Here is a 9,182-nt window from a genome sequence, read left to right as displayed (position 1 = left end):
ACTCCTTCTACCACAGCTTAGCTCATCAGCCCATTTGTTCAAGACGTTTTTGTACTCTGAGGTAATCTTCTTTGCTGTCCACTAAACGTCCAATTTACATGTCTTTTGCAAACTTACCAACCACACCTCCTACATTCATATCCAAATCAATTATATAAATGATAAAAAATAGTAGACCCAACATCAATCTTTGCAGCACACTACTGGTAATAGGCCTCCAGTCTGAAAAACAACCCTCTACCTCCCCCTCTATCTCCTACCTTTGAGCCAGTTCTGTATCCAAATAGCTAGTTCTCCTTACATTCCACGTGATCTAACCTTGCAAACCAGTCTACCAAGCAGAGCATTCTTTAATGCCTTACTGAAATTTATTTTAATCACATTCGCTGCTGCAGATTATGACACAACAGTTAATAGTACAGACACAACATGAGATCAATAAGATGCTGATTGGCTAGTTGATTTTGGCTTCAGCAAGTTTGCAACAATTTTATCTCTGTGAAGTCTCATTTACTTTTGGAATGGTACTGTGGATGGAACAGAAATGAGTAGCAATACGAGATAATGTGTTAAAGCAACAATCATTGAATACTTTATAAGTGTGATAAAATTATTGTAAGTAATATGAGTGATAATATAAAAGGAAATAAGAAACATAACTTTATTGAAAGGAAGAAAGCAAAAATCAGGAGGAAGAAAACAATGCCATTTTATTATCACCAAAACAGTAATTTAACCAATCTCAAATTAGCACATCTGAACCAGTTTGCCAAAATGGTAAACCTCAACTTAGTCTATCCATTCAGATAACTAGCAATAAACTAATCCTTAATACATGCATCACCACATCTCTGAAATATCTTTCGTTGGACAGGCACTATCGGTGTTCTGGAACATGTATGATTTACATATATTTATAGACTGATCTTTTGCTTTAAAATTTTTACTTCAAACTCTTGGAATGTGAGTTTTGTTCTGTGACTATGAGGAGATTTTATAATTAATTTGTAAGTATGTCTGGAGTCATGATGTTCTTTGAACCAGTGATTTCCTGGAATGATAACAGGAATTTGTTTGCAGTTACAGGGTTTAATGTGCAGTCAGAGTAAATATTAAGGAACAATTGTTTGCTTTCAGTTTAGAAGGATTGGTCACTTTTTTAAATTTACTTCGGGGAAATATTTATTACTTAGAAAGCTTATGGTTCAGTTCACAGAGTTTAGTGTGAACCACTTTCTCCTGAAGAAAGGGGATAGATGAGAAGTGTTAGGAAATAGGCTCCCTTAGTGTAGGGATTTTAATATGAAAGTTCCAGACCAGATGTGTTTGGTTAGAACACTAAAGCAGTGTTTCAAAGTTGAAGATGTCAAAGCTCAACCACATTGCTGTGGATCTGGGGTAATCTGCAAGTGAGACCGGGTAATTATGGTAGAGTTACTTTCCTACCAGATTTTCAAATAACCTGGTGTTGTGTGATTTTTAACTTTGTCCTGTTAAATTGTAATAAGACTATACATGGGCTATAAAATCTACCATAAACCAGGATGGCTGAACAGCACTTTAGAACTTTTGACCAGTGTGTATGTGATGAGCTGAATGGCTGTCTCCACTTCCATAGAAGGGCTCATGCCCAAAACGTCAAATCTCCTGTTCCTTGGATGCTGCCTGACCTGCTGCGCTTTTCCAGCAACACATTTTCAGCTCTGATTTCCAGCATCTGCAGACCTCACTTTCTCCTCCAGTTCCATAACCATGATTCTAAAAAATGTTTTGTTTGACAAGTATTCCTTTATATTCTTAAGTATAGTAACGTTCACAGTTTAATTAAACAACGGAATGTACTACGAAATTAAGGTTTTAAAAATCAGTGCACTCCACCATCTGAGCATTGCTCTTTTAAAATGACAATAACTTGAGAAAACTATGCGGAACCATCTGGTAGTTATATCGGTGTACAGTAGTCAGTTTTTTAGAAAATTCAAAAGGTTACATTCAAAAGCCTCTAGAACTTTCCTATTAGTGGTCTTATACCCAAAATAAAAACAGCATAATTTTAATACCCTCCTTGAAGACCTCCAGATAAGCATAATTCATGGAAACTCTGATTAGTTTTAGATGGAAGAACTCACTTGAAAGGAAGACAGAAAAATAAATACAGGTGGTTGAATAAATAATATTAATTCACAAATTCCTGTTATTAGTGAACCATGAAGTGAGCTTCCAATCACATTTCCCTGCCATCATCAAGAATGCTGATTTCCCTTCAGCAACAACACTCAACTCTGTCCCCCACCTCATCTTAATTGATGCTAAAACCCTTATTCATGCCTTTGTTACATCTTGACTTGACTCTTTCAACGTACCCTAGGTCAGCCTCCCATGTCCTATTTTTGAAAACTTGAGGAAATCAAAAACTCTGCTGCTTGTGTCCTTAGCTCCCAGTGCATCCCATTCACCATCATCCTGATCCTAGTGACCATATGAAGTCCAGATTAAGCAACACCTACACATTAAGGCTCATATTGTTTTCAAATCCCAGCATGTCACCACCTTAGTTCTAAAATTTTCGTCAACTCCACAACGCTTCCAACTCCCAAGACATCTGTATGCCTCTAATTCTGGCCTCTTGCGCATTTCCAATTTTAATTCTTCAATCACTGCTGGCTGTGTATTCAACTGCCAAGCTCCAAAGCTTTGAAAATCCCACTTTACTCCTCTCCAAATAGCTTTTAAGATATTCTTGTAAAATCTAGTTCTTGCACCAAGCTTTTGGTCATCTACCCTAGTATTGCAGTATGTGACTCATGTCAAATATTCTAACACTCTTGTGAAGTGCCTTATAATGTCAAGCCACATTAAAAAAGTGTTATTTAAAGTTACTATTATTTGCTTTAACCAGAACTGTAAAAAAAAACTTAAGGATTTGTGTTCGTGTCATAGATGTTAAAGCTAACTGGTATTAATGTTCCATTCTCCACCTAAGAGTGGAACATGTTCCTCTACCTCTATCATCAATGTACTTCCAGACGAGATGCAATTCTGGTAAAATATAGTAAGTATTTTCAACATTTCTTGGTCAAAAATCTTCGATCACCTTATAGCACATTGGTGCTGAACTGCAAGCCATTTTATGCTTTTCAATAGAAATGATTGTCTATTCCAAATCGTTTCTTGTGGGACCCATCAAGTTGTCATTGAATGGACTTCCAAACCGTCAGTCCGCTCTAAATTTGAGCCCAGTTCATGAAGGATAAAAAGGACAGAACACTGTCCTTATCAATCTTATATAATATTTACTTTTTAAAGAATCAAGCACTATTATTAAACTTTGCTACTGTAACCCTGATTGACTTTTAATAGATTTTCCTCCAAGAACGTATATACAAGTAGAAAGGAAGCATGGTATTTCTCTTCTGCAGACTAGGATGAAACACATCGAAATCAACTTTACGGATTCTGCCCAAATAGTCATCAAGAACAACCTACAAGTAAACAAGTTCAACAAAGGTTAAAAATAAAACAACGCAACGTTTCAAAAAACAAAAAGAATAGAATAGAAGCTTACCGTTTGCAAAAAAGCTGGGTAGGCTTTTGAAGGAACATTTCCACAGAATGATCGGGCCTAGGGAAAAACATAGTAGGTAGCACACTTCATCTGGTAATAACAATTAGATTCATGAAAACAAATGAGTAATAAAAGTACGGAAAGAAAACAGAGAGGAGTAGTATGAAGAAAAAAAAAATGGTGGGAGTCAAACCTGACTGGGGGAAATATAGGAGTCAGGTGACAGAGCCAGAAAGATTCAGGTGGTAATATTACCTCAGAATCAGAGATTGAGAGAAAAATGAGGCCACAGACATATTGCTAATTCTGTTGAAAGCAGAAATACATACATGCTCAAGATGAACATGTGCCTGACTTGCTACATCAAAAACGACATCCCTCACGTTTTTTCCATGATTTGCTCGAATAAAATCTTCTTGTGACACACCATGCTAAAAACGATAAAAACACAGTAAATTAACTTCAACCAATGCAACTCACTTCAAATGAAGTCAAACTATAGAATGAATCATTAACTAATAGCACAGAATATTAAGTTACAGAGTAGTAATACTGTTCTACTCACAGGTAAGAGGTGTACATTTCCACATTCTGAATTTATAGTATGATTTTTCATATCTCTCTTTTAGATTAGATTCCCTCCAGCGTGAAACAGGCCCTTCAGCCCAAGACGTCCACACCAACCCTCCAAAGAGTAACCCACCCACACCCATTACCCTCTGACTAATACACAATAGACAATAGGTACACAAATAAGCCATTCGGCCCTTTGAGCCAGCACCACCATTCATTATGATCATGGCTGATCAGCCACAATCAGTAACCTGTTCCTGTCTTAAACCCATAACCCTTGATTCCACGATCTTTAAAAGCTCTATGCATCTCTTTCTTGAAAGTATCCAGAGACTTGGCCTCCACTGCCTTCTGGGGCAGAGCATTCCATACACCCAATACTCTCTGGATGAAGAAGTTTCTTCTCAACTCTGTTCTAAATGGCCTATCCCTTACTTTTAAAGGGTGCCCTCTGGTTCTGGACTCACCCATCAGCAGAAACATGCTTCCTGCCTCCAGAGTGTTCACTCATTTAATAATCTTATAAGTTTCAACCAGAATCCCTCTCATCCTTCTAAACTCAAGTGTATACAAGCCCAGTCACTCCAATCTTTCAACATATGATAGTCCCACCATTCCAGGAATTCACCTCATGAACCTACGCTGCACTCCCTCAATAGCCAGAATGTCCTTTCCCCAATACACTTAACACTATGGGCAATTTAGTACAGCCAATTCACCTAACCTGCACATCTTTGGACTGTGGGAGGAAACCCACGCATAGTTTTCACAATTCCTATGTTTCACATACATATGACGGGCAAGAATAATCTCCTCTTCCAAATGAGTAACTGTCTCCTCAAAAACCTTTCTCCTGCCTCCAATAGCAAATGCAAAGAAACCAGAGAATGTTTTCTCTTCTAAGAGTTATCAACTCTGAGATCTCACTCCAACCATTTTTTTTTTAAGATTACTTACTGTGTGGAAATAGGCCCTTTGGCCCAACAAGTCCACACTGATCCGCCAAAGCACAACCCACCCATACCCCTACATTTACCCCATATTTAACACGGTGGGCAATTTAGCATGGCCAATTCACCTGACCCCCACATCTTTGGACTGTGGGAGGAAACCGGAGCACCCGGCGGAAACCCACGCAGACACAGGGAGAACATGCAAACTCCACACAGTCGCCTGAGGCGGGAATTGAACCCAGGTCTCTGGCGCTGCGAGGCAGCAGTGCTAACCACTGTGCTATCGTGCCGCCCATTTCTTCACTGGTTGCTCACTATGCGGTTTGTCTTTACTTCTCTTATTTCCAGTTCCCTAAATTCTAACCCACTCAATTCCTGATCCAAATTACATATAGCAAGGCGTGCATCATATTCAGGCTTAGGCTGATAAATGGCAAGGTCTATCATTCTCCAAGAAGAGAATGCCATTTCAAAATTATGTCAACAAGAACAGGTCATGGACTGTGTACTCTAAGGGGAGTATCTCATTTCCAGATTCCTATAGTCTTTCCAGCATTTCCAAAGCACAGGTCAAGAGTGTGATAAAATATGATACATTTACCTTGTTGAGTAAACTTGAATAAAACTCAATGTTTGACACATGCAGAACAAAGCAACCCACTCAATTGGCATCACCTCTGCCACCTGTGCTTTACTGACCATCAAGAACAGGGATTTTGTATTTCACCAAGGCTTCTTCACCTGTTCATTCTAACTTTGTAAGCTCAACCACCAAGAACAAGAGCAAAAGGAACATAGGAACACTACCATCTGAAAGCTCCCCTCCAAGTCATGGATCATTCCTGACTTAGAAATATAACAGTTTTTTTCACTGTGGTTGATTGGTAGTCATGAAAAGCCCTAACTAATGGCAATACAAGAGTATCTACTCCACGTAGACTACAATTTCAATTGGACAACTCACCATCAGCTATTTAAGGATGATAAATGTCAGCAACTGTAACATGCCATAAATTGCTGCAAAGATAAACAGATGCTGTCAGTCCCCAGAGAACACAGAACAGTACAGCACAGCACAGGCCCTTCGGCCTGCGATGTTGTGCCGGCCTTTTATCTTACTCTAAGATCAGACTAACCTACATATCCTTCCTTGTACTATCTTCCATGTGCCTATCCAAGAGTCGCTTAAATGTCCCCAATGTATCTGACTCTACGACCACTGCCGGCAGTGCATTCCTTGCGCCCACCATTTTCTGTGTGAAGGACCTACCTCTGACATTTCTCCTAAACTTTCCTCCAATCATCTTGTGATTGCCATTTCTGCCCTGGTAAAACATCTCTTGCTTTGATGATGTCAGAATCATCATACTTTCATTTAAAAGTAGCATTATCATTTTAGCAACATTGGCCCCCTTTAGTCTATCCTCTTCTAATGTCCCATTTCCTTTGGCCCAAGTCCTACATTTTGACTTTCTAACTTTATGCCCATATATCCTGAAGCTCCCTATTCAAACGTCTGCAGTCTGGTTTCTACCATGTCATATCAGAGGTCACCTTGGCTAAACTCATGAAACGATCCTGTATAACAATGGCGGTGACATAGTCTCACCAGTTTTTTAATTCTCCCTGGCATTTGGTCATATATTTTAGGCCACTCAAAAGTAGATTAATTTCTTCAAAGAAAATTGTATTATAGAGAGAAACTTTAAACTTCTGCACAGCAAAAACCGACTTAAATGTTCTGCTTTTCACACATCCAATGTGATTTGCTCGAATTTATTTAATATTGCTGCCATCTAGTGTTATAATCAAACAACAAATGACTGAACAAGTATTTGGGCTAAAACTTCAACTGCACTGCACAGATGGGGAGGCAATGGCCTCGTGGTATTATTGCTTGGACTGTTAATCTAGAGACCCAGATAATTTGAACCAGGGTTCAAATCCTGCCATGGCAATGGTGGAACTGGATTCAAAAGGGGAAAAAAGAAATCTGGAATTAAGAATCTACTGAGAACCATCAATCCACTGTCAATTGTTTGAAAAAACCCATCTATTTCACTAATGCCCTTTATGGAAAAAAAACTACCATCCATACCTGTGACTCCAGACCCACAGCAATGTGGTTGACTTTTTAAAAAAATATACATTTAACAATTTTTACTGTTACAAAAAAATGAAAACTTATAAAAGTACAGAAAGTTAGAAATAATATCACACCACATTATATTACAGTAATGTTTACAATAAACTACCTACTACTCTTCAAGATACAATTGTCTCATATTTACTTAAACTAGATTAAAATAAACTCAAATTATTACTCCACTGACTGCACCTCCGCCGAAGCTCCCATCCATGGGAGCAAAGTTGTTATATTAATATTTACTCGGCTCCCTGGACCACCATAAATGGCCCTTGTGGCAATATAAAGGCCCTAAACAGTACCGCCGATAGGTCCATGTCTACATAATTTAGAAAGGGCCACCATGTTTCATAAAATTGCTCTGTTCCATGGCACACCATACTTGTCAGATAATCTTGCTCCATCACAAGTCCGTGCAACCCCACAAGACCTGGAGGTTTTTCTAATATCCAATTCATTAGAATGTTCTTCCTCAGTGTGTAAGAATGTTAAATAACCTCTTCCTGTGCTCACCCAGACAGGGCAGATGCAGTAGTTCCAAAAGGAGGGATATCAAATCCTCCTTAACTTCAATTCCCAGAACCTTCTCCAGCTCATTGTCTGTGGCACCCCATTATCCACAAACCTTGTAGCAGGATCAAAAGCAATGTGTGAGGGTTCCTATGCTGATTTTACATTTGGGACACTTCAGAGAAGACCCTTTCTTAAACTTTGCTGACCTCGCTGGTGCCACATGGGCCCAGTGAAGGATCTCAATTGCATAGCTTGTGCTTTATTGCATATTTAAATTTTCTTTACATTCCCCCATATATCCTTCCATGTTCCGAGGAGTATTCTTCCCCTACTTCCTTATTCCAGATCCTATGGAGTCTCTCCATATCCCCCAAGGTGCTCCCTCTCTGCAAATGATATAACCGAGAGAGTGCCCTCACATCAGAACACTCTTCTTTCTATATCTGACCTGTAGGGCTGAGCCAAGAGTGTGATCTTCTTCTGTATATAATCCGTAACCTGGAAGTATTAGGAATCTGGTATTTCTGATTTAATTATTTGATAGACGTCAAGATCTCTGCCTTGAAAAATCTCCCAAACAGGAGATTCCCTTACCCTCCCATGCTCTAAAGCCGGAGTCCATTGACCCCAGTTTAAATCCTGTGGCTCCCACTAACGGGGTGAACGGCAAAGTCTTAAGCAAATTGCCTTCACCCTGCTGCATTATCCTCCATGCCTTCACTGTATTTATGATAATCGGGCTCTCAGTGCTGAGTCACAGATCTCTTCTTGTCCGTAAGCAATAAGAGGTTAGGGGACATTTTGCCTGCTAGGCCTCAGCATCAAGCCATATCGACCTAGAGTCCTTAACGCACCCATTCACCCACATATGACAGCAGAGCACCTATTTGGTATCTCCTCAGATCTGGGAAGTCCACCTCACCCCTTCCTTATATCCCACAGAGGTTGTAGCTCAGTAAATTTAATTAGGGGGCAGATAAATGATCCAAGCTAACTGGCAACCTCCGCAACACCTGTCTGGGTAACAACAGGAGCACCCTCATAGGATATAATAACCGAAGAAGAACATTAATTTTAATCAAGGCTGTACAGCCTAGTCATGATATAGGTAGCCCCTTCCACTGCTGCAAGTCCTGCTTTATTCTCTCACAGAATTGCACTAAATTAACTGAGGTAACGGAAGATAGAGAAAACCCTTCTGTAACCACCTAAAAGGAAATCCCATTCCGTCCTCCAGCTTCGGTACTTCCAATCCTCCCATGGAAATGACTTCCGAATTTGCAATATTTTTCCTGTATGCCGGAAATTGCCAAGTAATTTAATATTTTGCATTAGCCAGGGTATGGACTTTTCCAGGTTAGCCAAAAACAGAAGGACATCATCCGCATAAAGAGTAACTTTGAGTTCCCCGATTCCCACTTTGGTGCCACTA

At 39.5% G+C, this 9,182-nt stretch overlaps 1 protein-coding gene across 2 annotated transcripts in view; it reads right to left on the bottom strand.

The window, feature by feature from the left end:
• Positions 1–452: 452 nt before the first annotated feature.
• ndufaf6 (NADH:ubiquinone oxidoreductase complex assembly factor 6) overlaps positions 453–9,182 on the bottom strand; it is a 29,949-nt gene continuing 21,219 nt past the window's right edge. The window contains exons 6-8 of one of the 2 annotated variants that reach the window (XM_060824426.1): positions 3,895–3,996; positions 3,566–3,622; positions 453–527 (exon numbers count right to left, since the gene is read on the bottom strand). In XM_060824426.1, the coding sequence (XP_060680409.1) occupies positions 507–527; positions 3,566–3,622; positions 3,895–3,996 (180 nt within the window). In that variant the 3' untranslated portion in view covers positions 453–506. Of the gene's footprint in view, positions 528–698; positions 3,483–3,565; positions 3,623–3,894; positions 3,997–9,182 lie in introns of those variants that run through there. The other variant, XM_060824427.1, reaches the window with a different exon arrangement.

The sequence above is a fragment of the Hemiscyllium ocellatum genome, chromosome 4 (assembly GCF_020745735.1).
Source record: "Hemiscyllium ocellatum isolate sHemOce1 chromosome 4, sHemOce1.pat.X.cur, whole genome shotgun sequence".
In the NCBI taxonomy this organism is placed as follows: Eukaryota; Metazoa; Chordata; class Chondrichthyes; order Orectolobiformes; family Hemiscylliidae; genus Hemiscyllium; species Hemiscyllium ocellatum.
The sequence above is the reverse complement of the archived record's forward strand: the minus strand, read 5'-3'. Positions and strand labels throughout refer to the sequence as shown.